The 18,096-nt window shown below is 41.5% G+C and overlaps 2 protein-coding genes across 2 annotated transcripts in view; both read left to right on the top strand.

The window, feature by feature from the left end:
- LOC125306800 (vang-like protein 2) overlaps positions 1 to 5,645 on the top strand; it is a 10,722-nt gene extending 5,077 nt beyond the window's left edge. Inside the window, exons 5-8 of the mRNA XM_048262348.1 lie at positions 669 to 805; positions 1,109 to 1,244; positions 1,998 to 2,232; positions 4,337 to 5,645. Coding sequence (XP_048118305.1) covers positions 669 to 805; positions 1,109 to 1,244; positions 1,998 to 2,232; positions 4,337 to 4,603 — 775 coding nt within the window. The 3' untranslated portion in view covers positions 4,604 to 5,645. The remainder of the gene's footprint in view (positions 1 to 668; positions 806 to 1,108; positions 1,245 to 1,997; positions 2,233 to 4,336) is intronic.
- Positions 5,646 to 6,503: 858 nt separating this feature from the next.
- Positions 6,504 to 14,932, top strand: LOC125306792 (high affinity immunoglobulin epsilon receptor subunit gamma-like). The gene is made up of 5 exons (XM_048262334.1): positions 6,504 to 6,706; positions 11,095 to 11,186; positions 11,541 to 11,570; positions 13,227 to 13,259; positions 14,345 to 14,932. The coding sequence occupies exons 1-5, from the start codon at positions 6,652 to 6,654 to the stop codon at positions 14,399 to 14,401; spliced, it is 267 nt and encodes an 88-aa protein (XP_048118291.1). The 5' UTR covers positions 6,504 to 6,651; the 3' UTR covers positions 14,402 to 14,932.
- The last annotated feature ends 3,164 nt before the right edge of the window (positions 14,933 to 18,096 follow it).

Here is an 18,096-nt window from a genome sequence, read left to right as displayed (position 1 = left end):
CTATTGTCTATTTCCCTGTGGACCAGCCATTGTTTTCAGCAGTGGCCTGGCCCGTAGCCTACTTTTACTTTAGTAAACAACATAACCTTGGATATATGGAGAACTGATGGGCAACTGCATCAGCTGCCAGAGAGGTCATCTTTTTTACTAGACAAATACAAGCTTCCAGCTTCTAAAGTTCCAACGTGACAGAACTGAAAGTGAGGACGATGATGGTAGCAGAGATGAGAAGAAGATGAATGATGAAGAGGATCTGCTGATGAAGATGAGTAGAAGGTGGATGAGGAGGCTAGTGAAGTTAGCCGTGGTGCTGATGCTGATGCTGATGGTGATGGAAGTTGGGAGGTATCAGTGTAAAGAGGATATCAGAAAGAGAGATCAGAGATCAGCCATTGTCTCCAGAGATGCAGTATTCAGAGTGCCGCTGCGTGGTGGTGATAGTGATGATGATGATGATGATGAAGATGATGATGGAGAAGATTATGATGATGAAGATGATGTTGTACAGTATTCAGAGTGCCGCTGTGTGGTGGTGATAATGATGATGATGATGATGAAGAAGATGATGATGTGCAGTATTCAGAGTGTCGCTGTGCAGTGGTGATAATGATGATGATGATGATGATGATGATGATGATGATGAAGATAATGATGATGTTGTTGTGCAGTATTCAGAGTGCTGCTGTGTGGGTGCTGGAGCATTACTACAGAGACTTCCCCATCCACAACCCCAACCTGCCCAATCTGCCCAAAGCCATCCTCTCACGCAAGATGACCGGTTTCAAGCTCTACTCTCTGGAGGAAGGTAAGGACTCTCTCTCTCTCTCTCTCTCTCTCTCTCTCTCTCTCTTTCTATCTCAAACACACACACACACACACACACACATGGACACAGGATTCTGCAGGCTTGCAATTCTTTATTCCTTTATGCATCAATTGCTGAATTTACTGTCTGACACAGGAAAGAGTTTGCATTGTGTGTGTGTGTGTGTTAGTTGTTTATGTGTTGTTTGCATTGTGTGTGTGTTGTTTACTTGTTGTGTGTTTGATAAGACATGTGTTGTTGTGTGATGGGCTGGCTGACGTCTTGATGGGTGACTGTTGGCAGAGAACAGCAGTGTGGGCACCTGCACGAATCCTCCTCCAGCACTGATGGCCTCGGCCCAGTGGAGACGAAACTGCCACAGCGAGCTCTACTACGAACAGGCTGACTACGAGCACCGCGTACGCAAACGCAAGGCCAGGTGTGTATGTGTGTGTGTGTGTGTGTGTGTGTGTGTGTGTGTGTGTGTGTGTGTGTGTGTATGTGGTTAGGGGATGGGGTAGGGTCACAGTCTTAACTGAAAGAGACGAGTGTCCTCATTGAAAGAGCAAGAAAGAAGGATTAAAGGTGATGACACACAAGGCGGTTTTGATCAGTATGTTGTGAGCAGTATGTTTTGAGCAGTGATGCTGGCCATGGTTCCTGAGTGTGGTTGTTCTGGCACATCACAACATTGCTCAAAAAGTTGCCTTATGAATAATCAGCTTTAAGGGAGGCTCTACTACAAACAGGCCGACTACAAGCTGCGTGCCTGCAAATGCAAGACCAAGTGTGTGTGTGTGTGTGTGACGTGTGTGTACCTTCTATGTTTACCTTTGCTGACAGTTGAGTTGAGTTGAGTGTCCTGATTGAAATATGATTTGAAATGCTTGTTAATATTCACCATGGGAAGAAGGAGGCCGAGGGAAACAGGTGAGAGGAGTAGAGGAAGGGGTCAGTGGTACACAGCTTGAGCTGCGCTGGTTTTTTACTCCATTGGGTGTTCTGGTGCGGCATATATATATATTCTTCAGGAAGGACTAACATATCAAAATTAGATATATATATATATATATATCTTGATCTAACATATAATATGATATATATATATATAATATATGTATTCTTTTGAAGCATTGTTTTGAATCTATTCTTTTGAAGCCTGGCTGACCGGGGCTGTTGTGTGTCCTCCCAGGCTGGTGGTGGCGGTAGAGCAGGCGTTCTCACAGGTGAGGCGGGCGGAGGAGGGCGAGGCCCAGAAGCGTCAGCAGGGGGCGCTGGACCCGCGTGAGGCGGCACAAGCCATATTTGCCCCCATGGCCCGAGCGCTGCAGAAGTACCTCCGCACCACTAGGCAGCAGCACTGCCACAGCATGGAGGCCATCCTCACACACCTGCAGTTCTGTCTCACGCACAACCTCAGCCCACAGGTGAGATTAGAGGGCACACACACACACACACACACACACACACACATGCACACCGACAGTTGTGCCTCACCCATGTGCGCACATGCACACACACACACACACACACACACACACACACACACACACACACACACACACACACATACCTACATACACACACACACACACACACAAGCAGTTTTGTCACAAACAGCATTAGCCCGCCGGTGAGCCCAGACACACACACACACACACACACACACACACACACACACACACACACACACAAACACAGACACACATACATGCATTGCACAGGTGAGCCTGTAAACGGAACTTGTGCACTCACACACCCACGCACCTTTATTGGTACACACAACCACTCTCCTGTGGCTGGACTGAGGCACACACACAAACACACACACAGATATGGTCTTTCTCAGATGTGTCTTTGTGGTGTAACTTTCTGTATTGTAAACACATTAAAGCCTGAACCTGAGCTTTGTTCTCTTTCTCTTTCTTCCTTTCTCTCTCTCTCTTTCTCTGTCTGTTTAACTGCCACTCTTCCTCCTCATTCTGAATGTTATCTCTTTCGGTTTTTACTATCCTTCCTTATATTGTCTTTTTCTCTCTCTTTCTCCCCCTCCATCTCCTTCTCATTCCTCTCCATTCCTCTCTCCTCTCTCTCTCCTCCATCTCCCATTTCCCTCTCTCACTTTTCCTCTTCTCTCTGTCCTCCCCTCCATCCTCCTCTCTATCCTCTTCTCTCTTCCCTCCCCCTCTATCCTCTTCTCTCTATCCTCCATCTCTATCCTCTTCTCCATTCCCTATATCTCACTTTCTCTTCTCTCTGTCCTCACCTCTCTATCCTCACCTCTCTATCCTCTTCTCTCTATCCTCACCTCTCTATCCTCTTCTCTCTGTCCTCACCTCTCTATCCTCTTCTCTCTGTCCTCACCTCTCTATCCTCTTCTCTCTGTCCTCACCTCTCTATCCTTGTTATTGGGTTCCTCTTTCTGTCCACCCCTGTGTCCACCCCTCTCTCCCTCTCTTTCTTGTATTTGGTGTTGGGGTAGGGGTTGCTATAGTGATGGTCCAGAGAGGATTGATTCTTAAAGGGCAATGGGGACACAACATTTTGACGACATTCTTTGAATGTGCTGGTGTAATGCTTGTTGATCACCATATGCCAGGTGTGGCTAACCAGTCCATCATGAAGAGCCAAAAAAAAAAACACACCACTCAAAAGAGCCACACAACACAAGAGCCCACATTACAACAGCAACAGAGACTTATAGGCCTACGCCTAATGAGACATAGGGTTACCGTTTAAATACCTCTTCTCTTTTTCATTTCACTTGGCAGATGCTACAAATGATCATTTTCAAGAATGAGTAGCAAGCAACAAAAATATCTGATACACATCACAAATCCCCCCTCACTGAATGACTTATTAGCATGAGCGATGCTCCAATATAACAACTGATATGATACCAATGCGACCATGTTCTGTTCATTTTTAAAAGAAAATGAACAAAAAGAAAACGAGTCTGCTTCTCTGACTGACTTTTAAATAGCCTTCCTTTTTTTGTGGTGGTATTTTGGTTACAGACACGTTATGCTACAAAACGACAAATCCTCCTTTTGACTGTCCTGTGTTCCTCGATTTGCACTTAGCTTCAGGCTATATTTTCCTGATTGCAACAGTATCTGGCTAACGAAACAAATGTGTCTGCTTATGTTTCTTTTGTGGTCAGATTCCTATCCATCACATGACTGTAAAATGATTTTTCTAATCTAAGTCTAATCATTGGTAGCCTAACTGTTGACAGTACTGTCAAATAATGAAATGCATTTATCAGAAATATATTTCAAAAATAAATAAACTCTTAAGTCCAAGGAAAAGTGAGAACATATTTGAGCAGCAGCGAGCTGCACAAGAGGAGGTAAAGGGCTGCATGCGGCTCGTGAGCTGCAGGTTTGCCACCCCTGCCATATGCCATTTTAGTGTTATTGTGTTTTAGCCTTGTAAGAAAGTTGTGTGGACAGTGTAACATCTCTCCTTCTCTTGCTTGCTTCCCCTTTGTCCACCTTGCCTCTCTCTCTCTCTCTCTCTCTCTCTCAGGCCTTTCTGGAGCGCTACCTGAGCCCAGGCCCAACGCTGCAGTACCAAGCTGTGTCCAGCAGGAGGCAGGAGTGCGGATGGACACTTCAGAGCGAGCTGTCCGTCACCTCTTCCCTCTACGGGGGTGTGGTCTTCTCTTTGCACCGTCCACAGTTTTCCCTGGTTGTCACGGCAACACCCCTTCCTTTCCTTCAGCTGGGGGAGAAGTTTGTAAGCCCGAAAAGCCACCGCTTCATTCTGAGAGTCCAGTCCGAGACCTCTGTGTGAGAGACAGAGGACGAGGAGAAGGAGAAAGAAGTTTAACACTCTAATATGAAACCAATATTCAGATATTTAAATAACTACAAAACAATCAGATCCTGATGTGTTACATCCTCAAAGAGGAGAAAGGAGGAGTTAGATCAAATGAGAGGGAGAAGAAGGAGAGAGAGGGGGTAAAAGAAAGAGTGAGGAGGGTGGCGGAAGAGGAAGAGAGAACACTGTGGGCTTCAGAGGAGAAGAGAAAGGGAGGAGGAGGAAAGCAAAGCAAAAGAAAAGAGGAAATGATGAAAGACCTCCATTTAAATGGTGGGCAAAGTGTAAAGTCTAAAAGCTAATCCAAAAGTGAAAGATCAAAGTCACCGCACACTGATCACTATTAACATAGGTTTTTTATTTGGAGCGAACAACGCATTTCGCTAAGCGATTCATTCAGGTTCGCAGAGCGGATGGTCTTGGATCTAACTAATGCTAATCCTCATTTCAACAAGGGCCCAAGGAGAGGGATGAGGTAGCCTGGCCCCGCCCTCCTAGTATCTCCACTCATGTTCATCTCACTGAGACACTAGTCTGCCTCCTCCCAGTGCGTTCACGTTTCCTCAGCTGCCAGCCTGGTGGGCCAATCAGCGACGTGAGGGGATGACATTAGATGGGGAAACTCGACTGCGGCTGTGTGGTAAACGGTAGCAACAATAGCAATTCCCGCAAACATAACAAAATTGCAGTCAGATGAATGTTTACATTTATAGAGCTTCAGAGAGGGAGGGAGAGAGAAAGAAAGGGTCTCTGTCTGAAGGAAGCATTCGTCATCCTCCCACTCGGCACTGAACTCACATCTGACCAATGGCCTTCTGCGCAGTGATGTCACATCCTGTCCAGCTTCAACTTCCCCATTCTCTCGCCCCCGCGGTCCCGACTCCTGCTCACACAGACTTTAAAACTGATCTGAGGGCACCGCTCGCTCTAAGCAGCCGCTGGGGAGCAGGCTGAGCCTGAACCAGGACCTGCTTCCAAGGACTGTGTGTGTGTGTGTGTGTGTGTGTGTGTGTGTGTGTGTGTGTGTGTGTGTGTTGGAGGAGAAGACAAATGTTGCATGTTAACAAACACACAATGTACCTCTAAACCTATATTTTTTATTATTAGAAGAAATCTGATGTCTTCACTCACATTCTCTGTATCTCTCTCTCTTCCTGTGTGTTTGTGTGTGTGTGTGTGTGTGTGTGTGTGTCCTTCAGGAAATCAAACCCCTAATGAAACTAACTCAGGCCATTAAGCTTCTGTTATTGAGTATGTGTTTTATGAAAACAGTTAAACTATTATTTTTTGTAAAGACCTTTTATATGCCGGCTTACATGGTGATATTTGTGTCATTTTTTTTAGTCATTTTAATTTAAATTGAAATAAAAAAAAAATGTTTTTTCATCCGGTGTTATTTCTCTGTCCTCCTTTTTTCCTTCACAACAAACACACACACACACACACACACACACAGGGACCCTATGACCCAATTTATGTTTCCATTACTTACCTTCACTATCACCACTGTGTGTGTGTGTGTGAGAGAGAGAGAGAGCTTCTATTAGTGTATTAGATTATGATGACAGTACAAGATGACAGTTTTGTTATGGCGAGTGTGTAAATGTGTGTGTTTGTGTACATGAAAGCTTTTGTGTCGTGCATATGGTCTGGTTTCTGCTTGCCTATGTGTGTGTATGGGGGTGATCGGGAAGGGTATGTATGGGTGCTTCTATTTTACCTGTGTATCTAAACTCTTCTGTGTGTGTGTGTCTATGTGTACTTGTTTGTGTGAGTATCTTTTTGTGTCGGTCTGCTCGTGTGTGTGTGCTGTGGTGGCAGTGACGTGAGGAGGGGTGTGTTAAAGTCTAACTGAAAGGGCAGCCTAATGCAGACCACAGCTTCCTGAAAGCAGATGACTTTTTTCACGCACGTACACAAATACACACACTGTTGTTCTTACGCAATCCATACCCTGGTCTCACAATCCTCTGTACTTTCAGCTGACCATACTCTGTCTCTCTCCTTCGGCCGAGAGCAAGATGAAGGTGTCAGAAGTAATCTGGGTCTTATCCCTCTACCTCCATGGGGTTACTGGTAAGACTTTTCTCCTTCACTAAGAGAGAGAGAGAGATGTGGGAAGGTAAGAGTTATCTCCTTCACTCAGAGAGAGAGAGAGCGAGAGATGTGGGAAGGTAAGAGTTTTCTCTTTCTTCATACATAAAGAGAGAGGCGGGAAGGGGTGTGAAACAGTTTTTCTGGTCAGTGTCTTGAGATTCTTCATGAAGATGTTGTCATTTCTTTTTCATCAACCTCAGTTTAAGGCTTTTTTTTAGGTCCATTATAGTTTAGTTTTCCATTAAGTTTGTTATTAATTATGCCAAACTGTGTGGATTGTCTGTGTATGTGTGTGTGTGTCTGCATGTGTGTGTGTGTGTCTGGGTGTGTGTGCGTGTGTGTGTCTGCGTGTGTGTTTGTTGTGTGTGTGTGTGTGTTTGTATGTGTGAGACAGAGACAAGAGTTTTTTTTTTTCAGAAATAAATGTATGTGCAAAGACATGCATATTTCCAACACATCCCTAGTTTCTCTTTAAACATGGCCAACAAATGGTTTCTCTTGAAAGTTCACTCCCTTTTTTAAGAGGAAATATCATTGTAAAGAGATATGTAGAAGTTCATCAGTTTTCTCAATCGCCATCTAGTTCCTGTTAAAAATTGCACTTCAGATATTTGGTTCCTGTTGAAAAGACACCTGATCTTTGGGGTGATAATTGTTTTTTCCTCTGTGAGTCAGTGTGTAAAAGCGTTTTATAAATATGCTTTATGCTACTATGTTAGTGTTTAATGAATGCTTTTATACATTAGTGTGTGTTTTGTTAGTGTTTAATGAATGCTCTATACATTAGTGTGTTGTGTTAGGGTTTAAAGAATATTTAATGCATTTACCGTTGAAAAGGTATCTAAAAATGTTAACTGTTCTGATTAGCTATTTCAAAAGCAATAAATATGTATGTGTAAAAATACAATTAAAAAAATAGAATTGTATTTTTACAAATGCAATATACAGTATTACATATATGGCGATGCATATATATATATATATATATATATATATATATATATATATATATATATATATATATAAATATCTCCTACATCTCTCTATATATAGGCTACAGATACAGATATTCTATCTCTTTGTAAAAGCAACTGCTGTTTCCTGTTCATAAAATAAAAACATTGTAAAAGCATTACATTCACACATGAACGTCATTGGGAAACTATATGATTTATTCAATTGTTGATTTAGTGTTTATGAATATGCCATAAAATCCTTGACTTGACTTAATGGAGGTAATTGGCACCCATTACAATGTAAAAAAAAATATCTATTGTTTTATTTTATGAACAGCAGTTGTTTTTACAAAGAGACAGAAGATCTGTATCTATCTGTCATCTGTATGATCATGATCTTCAACAATAAATTATGTTTTATTGATAGTGAACTAGCAAGCTCAATTTTAACATGTATCAGTATGCAGTGTCCTGATCTGACTGTATGATATATTTTTTTATACAGTCACTGGGATACACAAGATAACTGTAATATAGTTTAGCTGGTGTGTAGACTGAATGGAGCTGCTATAGGGTTGCTGAGGGGAGGCCAGGAGAGCACTATAGGGGCCATTTCAGAACATGCTAGCTTCGCTATCAATAAACTCACAGTTTTATATAGACATGGCGTGGTTGAAGAGTTTGATCCTGATCATGGGGTGTGCATTGCACAATGTGGTTGACTCTGTGTGTGTGTGTAAGAGAGAGAGAGAGAGAGAGATGTGGGAAGGTAAGAGTTTTCTCCTTCACTCAGAGAGAGAGAGAGCGAGATGTGGGAAGGTAAGAGTTTTCTCTTTCTTCATACATAGAGAGAGAGAGGAGGGAAGGGGTGTGAGAAACAGTTTTTCTGGTCAGTGTCTTGAGATTCTTCATGAAGATGTTGTAATTTTTTTTCATGTTACTTAGAGTACTCAGTTTAAGGGTTTTTTTTTAGGTCCATTATAGTTTAGTTTTCCATTAAGTTTGTTATTAATTATGCCAAACTGTGTGGATTGTCTGTGTATGTGTGTGTGTGTCTGCATGTGTGTGTGTGTGTCTGGGTGTGTGTGCGTGTGTGTGTCTGCGTGTGTGTGTGTGTGTGTGTGTGTGTGTTTGTATGTGTGAGACGAGACAAGAGTTTTTTTTTTTTCAGAAATAAATGTATGTGCAAAGACATGCATATTTCAACACATCCCTAGTTTCTCTTTAAACATGGCCAACAAATGGTTTCTCTTGAAAGTTCACTCCCTTTTTTAAGAGGAAATATCATTGTAAAGAGATATGTAGAAGTTCATCAGTTTCACTCCAATCGCCATCTAGTTCCTTTGTTAAAATTGCACTTCAGATATTTGGTTCCTGTTGAAAAAGACACCTGATCTTTGGGGTGATAATTGTTTTTCCTCTGTGAGTCAGTGTGTAAGCGTTTTATAAATATGCTTTATGCTACTATGTTAGTGTTTAATGAATGCTTTATACATTAGTGTGTTTTGTTAGTGTTTAATGAATGCTCTATACATTAGTGTGTTGTGTTAGGGTTTAAAGAATATTTAATGCATTTACCGTTGAAAAGGTATCTAAAAAATGTTAACTGTTCTGATTAGCTATTTCAAAAGCAATAAATATGTATGTGTAAAAAATATTAAAAAAAAAAATAGAATTGTATTTTTACAAATGCAATACAGTATTACATATGGCGATGCATATATATATATATATATATATATATGCATCGCCATATATATATAGGCTACAGATACAGATATTCTATCTCTTTGTAAAAGCAACTGCTGTTTCCTGTTCATAAAATAAAAACATTGTAAAAGCATTACATTCACACATGAACGTCATTGGGAAACTATATGATTTATTCAATTGTTGATTTAGTGCTTATGAATATGCCATAAAATCCTTGACTTGACTTAATGGAGGTAATTGGCACCCATTACAATGTAAAAAAAATATCTATTGTTTTTATTTTATGAACAGCAGTTGTTTTTACAAAGAGACAGAAGATCTGTATCTGTATGCATCTGTATGATCATGATCTTCAACAATAAATTGCGTTTATTGATAGTGAACTAGCAAGCTCAATTTTTAACATGTATCAGTATGCAGTGTCCTGATCTGACTGTATGATATCTTTTTATACAGTCACTGGGATACACACAAGATAACTGTAATATAGTTTAGCTGGTGTGTAGACTGAATTAGGCTGCTATAGGGGTTGCTGAGCGGGAGGCCAGGAGAGCACTATAGGGGCCATTTCAGAACATGCTAGCTCGCTATCAATAAACTCACAGTTTTATATAGACATAGCGTGGTTGAAGAGTTTGATCCTGATCATGGGGTGTGCATTGCACAATGTGGTTGACTCTGTGTGTGTGTGTAAGAGAGAGAGAGAGAGAGAGAGAGAGAAAGAGAGAGAGAAAAGGAGGGTGTGAGAGGGGGAGAGACCGCTGCAGAGAGAGTGACTGTGAGTGTGTGAGAGAGGCTGTGTTCTATCCATGGAGGAGTGTAATGCATGTTTTTGTACACTTTTGAGAATTCAACAATCAAGAAATGTATGTGATCAGGCCTACTACCTTCAAGTCATTCGCAAATGGCACAATAATGTTGGAGCCGTGGCTGCACTCATGGGTGTAAAGGGGGTAGAGCGGTGGACTCTGGACAGAGCAGTGTACTTAGGATGCAGGGAGTAGAGCAGTGCACTTAGGACGCAGGGAGTAGAGCAGTGCAGTGTACTTAGGATGCAGGGAGAAGCAGTGCAATTTAGGACCTTGGGAGTAGAGCAGTGCAGTGCACTTAGGACGCAGGGAGTAGAGCAGTGCACTTAGGACGCAGGGAGTAGAGCAATGCAGTGCACTTAGGACGCAGGGAGTAGAGCAGTGCACTTAGGACGCAGGGAGTAGAGCAATGCAGTGCACTTAGGACGCAGGGAGTAGAGCAATGCAGTGCACTTAGGATGCAGGGAGTAGAGCAGTGCACTTAGGACGCAGGGAGTAGAGCAATGCAGTGCACTTAGGACGCAGGGAGTAGAGCAGTGCACTTAGGACGCAGGGAGTAGAGCAGTGCACTTACGAAGCAGGGAGTGGAGCAGTGCACTTACGAAGCAGGGAGTGGAACAGTGCACTCCAGGAATAGGGAGTGTAGCAATGGACTCCATGTGCTGGATGTGGAGTGTCAAACTTCAAAAAGCTCAGGACCCAGAAGCAAAGAGAGGAGGAGCCTAACCCCAGATTTCTGAGCTTGGCAACAAATCTAGTGGAAGCTACTATAGTGTTAAATACCAAACTATAATCAATGAACAGACACAGAGAGACTAGCCATTTTTATGTAATATGTAGCATGTTGTGATGTGTGTTTTTAATATTTTCTCTCTTTCTGTTTTCTCAGCCAACATGGATGATGGTAAACTGTGTTACATTCTGGATGCGATCCTGGTCCTCTATGGAATTGTTCTGACGGTCCTCTACTGTCGACTCAGGGTATGTGTGTGTGTGTGTGTGTGTGTGTGTGTGTGTGTGTGTGTGTGTGTGTGTGTGTATGCATGGGAGTGTGTGTGTGTGTGTGTGTGTGCATGGGAGTGTGTGTGTGTGTGTGTGTGTGTGTGTGTATATGCATGTGTGTAGTTTATGTAAGCTTGCATGCATATGTGTGTGTGCATGATGTATGTTCTGTTTGTGGTCTAACCTGTATGTTAGCGTGTATAAAATATGTGTATGAGTGTGAATATATGTGTTAGTGTGTATTTATTAATTGCACAATTGGTGATGTGACAGCTTTGTTATGACCAATGTGAATGAATGTCTTCTTAAACACACACTTTCTTCTGCACACAGATGTCCCCAGCACCAAGTGGAAAATCAGGGGTATGTAACCACAGTGTGTGTGTGTGTGTGTGTGTGTGTGTTTGCTGTTTGAGAATATAAATAGGTTTGTTGGCCCGAAACACTTCCTTTTAAAACAGTATGTCTAACTTCTGAAAGTATACATTTTCATACTCATTATATGTATTATATTATGTGTACATGTACATTAACGAGTAGGCTACACACCAAGAGCACTGTATGCCCACACACATACACAAAGTAGCTAATCTCCGCTATACGCTACTATACAGGTACCAGAAATACACACACTCATCTGCAGGCAGGCCCCCCCTCTTTACAAAACATTAGTAGCTGTCTGGTGTTGCGGTGACAGCTACAGTAGGAGCAGGACAGCATCAACTTTTAGTCTTCAACGTTTTAGAAGTCATTCTCAAATTTATTTATCTTCATTGTAGATTCAACAAGTTTACGTAAGACACAGGTCATGCAAAATTGAGGAGCTGGTCATGGCACAAATTTAGGGCTCTGCTTAATATTTGGGCTAATAAACATGTGCATTAGTAGCTTGATCTGATCTGAGGGAAAAGACCAACACAACTGTAATGCTTTTGACAGGAGTTCATGCTGCCTTGGTTGGTAGGTATAAAAGCTGAGGATTCTCTAGTTGCACAACTAGGTGCACACCAAATGGTTGTGTGTGTGTGTGTGTGTGTCTGTGTGTGTGTGTGTGTGTGTGTGTGTTATGTATATATATATATATGTCTTACGGTGAGAGGTGAAGGCTGAGCTTCTGCAGAAGCAGAAAGAGGAAGATGTCTTTTGTGGTTGTCTGTTTAGAAATGGTTAGAAATAACACAGATGGAAGAGTACTGCAGGGCGGCCATGTTCTTCCCCTTTTCAGCATACACCCCTGTGGTTTCTCTCCCCTTCATTGGCCTTGAATGGCTTCCTCAGCCAACCTAACATTTACATTATAGTGATATTATATTATTGGAACTCCCCCTATTACCGTCGGTCCTGTATTTCCACCGTCTTGCGTGTATGTGTCACTTAATATCCATTTCTATACAAACCAAGACAACGGATTCCAAAAGAAACGCAAGCATCCACACCATAGGTGTATCTAAATTAGCTATGTACCAAAAATTGACATTTTACTGTGACTCGAAGAGCTGTAAACAGTGTTGTAAGGCTGCGTGTACACATCCGCTTGGAGCTCCAGTGGAATTTTAATTTCCTGATGAGAATCCTCGGTCTAACCGTTCATGTGCCGTTGAAACGGCGTAAATAGGCGACCCATCAGGCCAGCACTATAACTCCGAGCGTAGTAAACAAAATCTGATATTTCAGACAGTAAATGCTCCCGTTAAGAACCAAGCCAGATTTTGTTCAAATCTACACTATGGCTACTGAAAAATGTAAGGTTCATTTAGCAAATGTTATTTTGAAGTGTTAAAAAACATTGTTGTTTTAGAATTTCCGAACAAAAGTGGTGATAATTGGGGGTGTTACGATATCAAGTTCATTTATCACACACTTTATCCAAAGCCAGTTACCAGTCCTTTTTAGGAACTTGCAAGGGTTTGTTGTGACCACAGTGGCTCCCAAACCTTTCATGGCTTCCAAGTTGACAATGAAAAAAGAAACGGTCTCTTTATCTTGAGTGACCTCCATATCTTCTCTCTGTTACTCCAGGTCCAGGCTGGAGCAGGCGAGGGCATCTATCAGGTGAGACAGGTGGATTCCTCACCAGTCCAGGGTCACACTTTTAGGCAGGACAGGACAGCTGCTGTGTAGTATTCCTTTAAAATTAAATCAGTAGGGCTGACTTGTAGCAATTCTTTCTTACAAAACACATTTTTACATGTACAAATCATCTGTCTATGCAAAATTAGATTAAGAGATATTTTTAATTTTAATATTGATATCAGTAATTTATTTTCATTAGTAAGAATAACAAATACAGATATCTACAATTTTGATTTCCAAAAACGTAGTGGAAATGGTATGAAGCCCTGGTTTGAATATTTTTTCCACATGTCAAAATGTTCATTTAACATATATTTTTATACAATTTTGACATGTTCCAATTTAATTTCCTCTAATTTACATTGTATTTGGATATGTGCCTTAATTATCTCCATATCTATTTTGACAAGTGGAAATTCACTTTTTGAATTTCTACTTTCTGTGTGCAGTGTGTTTCACTAATTCACCGATTGGGTTAAATGCAGAGACCAAATTTCCCTCACGGGATCAAAAAAGTATATATAGTTATACTATATATACTACAAGTCAACATATCAGTAATATAATTTTGTCTTGTCAGAATTGAGACAACATTAAATTACTCATATCAGAATTACATTACTGATTAGCTTTCTGACCAATGAGAAATTAATTGCATCTTCATTTAGAATTGTTACTTCAAAATTGGATTTTGTTTATGTTTACTTGAAATTATAAGAAGTTAAAAAAACAATTGTTCACATCTATAACTGTGGTTATGGCTACTGATTAGATGTTAAAACTAGTCATTTAACTGTTATAATGTTAATACTCTATTTCTTGGCCTCTTTAATTCTCTCTTCAATCTATTATGTCCTTCTTCTCTCCCCCAAGAAATACAAATATATTTTATTTGGTGGTGATTAAAAAAGAGAAACAAACATAAATAAATACATAAAATGTTTACACAGACAGTAGAAAGAGAGAGAGTAGGTACAAAGCAGTGTCTACAGTATATATTTTTTTGAAAAACAATAATTTCTCTCTCTCCCCCCTCTATCTCTTTCTATCCCTCTCTCTACTAGGGTTTGGCCCCCCATGCCCAGGACACCTATGAGACAATCCAGGTGAAGAAGATGTGAAGGCGTAAACTGGATTGACCAGGACCAGAGAGTAGATCCATGAAGGCCAGGTCTAGAGCTCTCCCACCCAGATCAGTTTTAGAGTCACCCCACCCAGACCAGGTTCAGAGTTACCCCACCCAGACCAGGTTTGGGCTGGGACTGAACCTGGAGGAACTCATGGAATGGCTGCCACTGTCCTGGTGAATCCTGTTTTATCACACTCCCTCTCCTCCCAGTCAACTTCTATTTACTCTGTCTTTGATTTTCTCATTTGCATCTTTAATATATGGGTTTATTATTGTGTGTGTATTTACACCCTGTGGATGGTGTACAATATTAAGGCCAATCATTGAAAATTAAAGAGATTAGCAATTATTAAAATACAGCATCTCATGCTCTCATCGCTAAAGATCAGGAAGCTGATGTGGGTGATCATAAGTGTACATAAGTGTCACAAGGACTTCCTTAAAAATAGCATGCACTGCACAAATCACACACACACACACACACACACACACACACACACACACACACACACACACACACACACACACACACACACACACACACACACACACACACACACACACACACACACACACACACACACACACACACACACACACACACACACACACACACACACACACACACACACACACACACACACACACACACTGTGGCCTACTGGTTAGCGCTTCGGACTTGTAACCGGAGGGTTGCTGGTTCTAACCCCGACCAGTAGGCACGGCTGAAGTGCCCTTGAGCATGGCACCTAACCCCTCACTGCTCCCCGCACGACACTGTTGTTGCAGGCAGCTCACTGCGCCGGGATTAGTGTGTGCTTCACCTCACCGTGTACTGAGTGTGTTTAACTAATTCACGGATTGGGATAAATGCAGAGACCAAATTTCCCTCACAGGATCAAAAGAGTATATATACTTATACTTACTTATACTCAGTTTTTAATGCTATCTATTGTTGTCATTAACTTTACATCTGAAGTTTTTTTGTCATAAAGGTTGTTGATGTGAATATTCAACCTGATAAAGGAATGAAAAAGAACCTGTGAATCATCCTATGTTCCTGAAAGTCAACATTTTACATGACATTTAGTCATTTAGCTGACACTTTTATTAAAGGCGACTTACAATGTCAACAACAAAAGTACAGTGCGACAGGACATGTTAGAGCAGCAATAAGCACAAAGAGTCAAAGTGAAGTCAGTAAAGGAGCAGAAGGGTAATCTAGTGGTGTATTGAAAAGTCAAACTCCCAGTTCCAATGTACTTTATTTTTGTACATTATTTAAGCTTATTGACTATTTTCTATGCCTGTGGCCTGTTTAGTTATACATGGTGAAAATGGAAACTATGAGAGGTTTGAGCTGACATGTTCAGCCTGCTGTGTGTGGGTGAGGAGTTGCTATGTATAGCCAATAAACAGGTTATCTTGAGCCTACTCAGTGGTCATTTCCTATCCTGTCGTAGGATCTTCGCAGTCATATGCGGAAACTTGTTTCTTGGTTTCCCTTTCTCTGCATTTCTCAGCATTCACGACAGCAACTGCATTGGCCTCAAGAGGGCACTACACCGCTTTCTCCTTTTTTGTCCGTGTGTGTGTGTGTGTGTGTGTGTGTGTGTGTGTGTGTGTGTGTGTGTGTGTGTGTGTGTGTGTGTGTGTGTGTGTGTGTGTGTGTGTGTGTGTGTGTGTGTGTGTGTGTGTGTGTGTGTGTGTGTGTGTAAGAGACTTCCCATCTAAGCTTTTACAACCATCTCCGTCAAATATGTACTGACTGCTTGCTTGATCCTTGTTTTGTCCGTCACCTCTGCTATGTTTAGTTCAAGAACAGATTACTGATTGCCCTTCATCTGGGTGTTTGCACATCCAATAACACATTGCCAGCAACAAGCAGCTGTCTGTTTAAGACATGTATGTGTGCCTCACTGCTTAGGTAGTATTTCTCTTCTCCAGAGGAGTAAGACCTAGTGGCCTCTGACATTATGTTCTGAGAACATTTGACACATTTATTCTGAGAAACAAAACCTGAATCTTTTTTTTACAAAAACACATGTGCCACTAATATTGGCACCCCTGTATTTAATACTGCCAATAAAACAGTATTTATCTTCACCTATGATATCCTATAACATTGTAGAACACAAAGTGATGGATTTGAGACCAACCCTCGATCTCCCCACTGTAATTTGCTCTCCTCTTTGCCTCACCCCACTGGTTGTCTATGGAGTTCAGATTGGGGGACTGAGATGGCCATGGCAGAAGCTTTATTTTGTGTTCAGTAAATCATTTTGTTGTTGATCTGGACATATGTTGTGCTTCATTGATTTGCTGGATAATCCAGTCATGACCCACTTTTAGTGTCTTGGCAGAGACAGACAGATTTTAATTTAAAATGTATTAGGTATTACATTTCTCAGAATTTATGATACCATGCACAGAGAGGTTTCCAGGGCCTGTGAATTAAAAATAGCCTCACAACATCACAGACCCTACTAGCCTATAGTCACTATGTGCAAGCCAGGCCCACCTTGAGTGTTTTCTGCCATAAAACCTCCATTTTCATCTAATCTGACCACAGGCAAAGTCTCAGTACCAATATTTGGGGTGTCAATATTAGAGGACCATGCGTTTTTTATTATTTCTTTTTGAAACATTATTTTTTCCCCTCAAAATAAAATTTCTTCCCTTCAAGTTTGCATTTTTCTTCGTTCATTGTAAGATTAAGATAATTTACCAAAAGATGATGTTGATACCTCTATGTAATCAGCTTTACTGGGGGCTGTTGTTCAGAGGTATGCTGAAGCACAAATGGTCCTAATTATGACTGCCGCACAGCGAAACTATAGGTTTAGTCAGAGTTTTTTTCCTTCCAGATTTTTTTTCCAGTAATTTTGTGTCAACGATTCCTGGGACACTGAAAAACCGGGGCGCACAAAACTTGTTGGGCATGTAGCCCCACAAAGATGACTCGGAACCATTGATTTTCGTTTTTGATCCACCCGCCGGTTCATGGGGGACCATACAATAAATTAATATATGTGTACATTTAGTGCACTGCACATGCACACACACAAGCACTCATGACCACAAACAAAGACACACATAAAGATACATGCAGACACATAAACACAAACACACACACACGCATAAACACACACATACATAAAGACACACACACACATACATACACACACACATACACACACACGCACATGCACACACACAGGCACGCACGCACAGACTCGCGCGCATACACACACACACACACACACACACATAAACACAATGCAGAAACACACCTGCACGCACACACACATTAACAAACACATACACACACAGACACACACACACACACACCATTACCCCCACACACACCGACTCACAAGTGAACACACACACGCACAGACACACACACATAAATGTAGGCAAGCAGACACACACAGACACACCATTACCCCCCCACACACACACACTTACAAACGAAAAAACACACACACAGAGAAGCACACATATAGCCTACACAAAAGCAAATGCACACATGCACACACTCTTTTACATACACAAAAGTTGCAAGAGTAGGGGATGGAGTAGGAGATGGAGACAAATTGACAAGCGTGATTTATTTTTGCGGAGAGAATGTGCAGGACTAAGCGGCAGTCATATTTTGTACCACTTTGCGGTACATTTAGTTAA

This window comes from Alosa alosa, chromosome 1, assembly GCF_017589495.1.
Source record: "Alosa alosa isolate M-15738 ecotype Scorff River chromosome 1, AALO_Geno_1.1, whole genome shotgun sequence".
Taxonomy (NCBI): Eukaryota; Metazoa; Chordata; class Actinopteri; order Clupeiformes; family Clupeidae; genus Alosa; species Alosa alosa.
The sequence above is the reverse complement of the archived record's forward strand: the minus strand, read 5'-3'. Positions and strand labels throughout refer to the sequence as shown.

Excerpts from the sequence above, each read along its gene's own strand:
- LOC125306792 (XM_048262334.1), top strand. The coding sequence starts at position 6,652 with ATGAAGGTGTCAGAAGTAATCTGGGTCTTATCCCTCTACCTCCATGGG. Across the intron at positions 11,571-13,226 it reads CACCAAGTGGAAAATCAGGG|GTCCAGGCTGGAGCAGGCGA; the intron begins GTATGTAACCAC and ends CTGTTACTCCAG. Across the intron at positions 13,260-14,344 it reads CAGGCGAGGGCATCTATCAG|GGTTTGGCCCCCCATGCCCA; the intron begins GTGAGACAGGTG and ends TCTCTCTACTAG.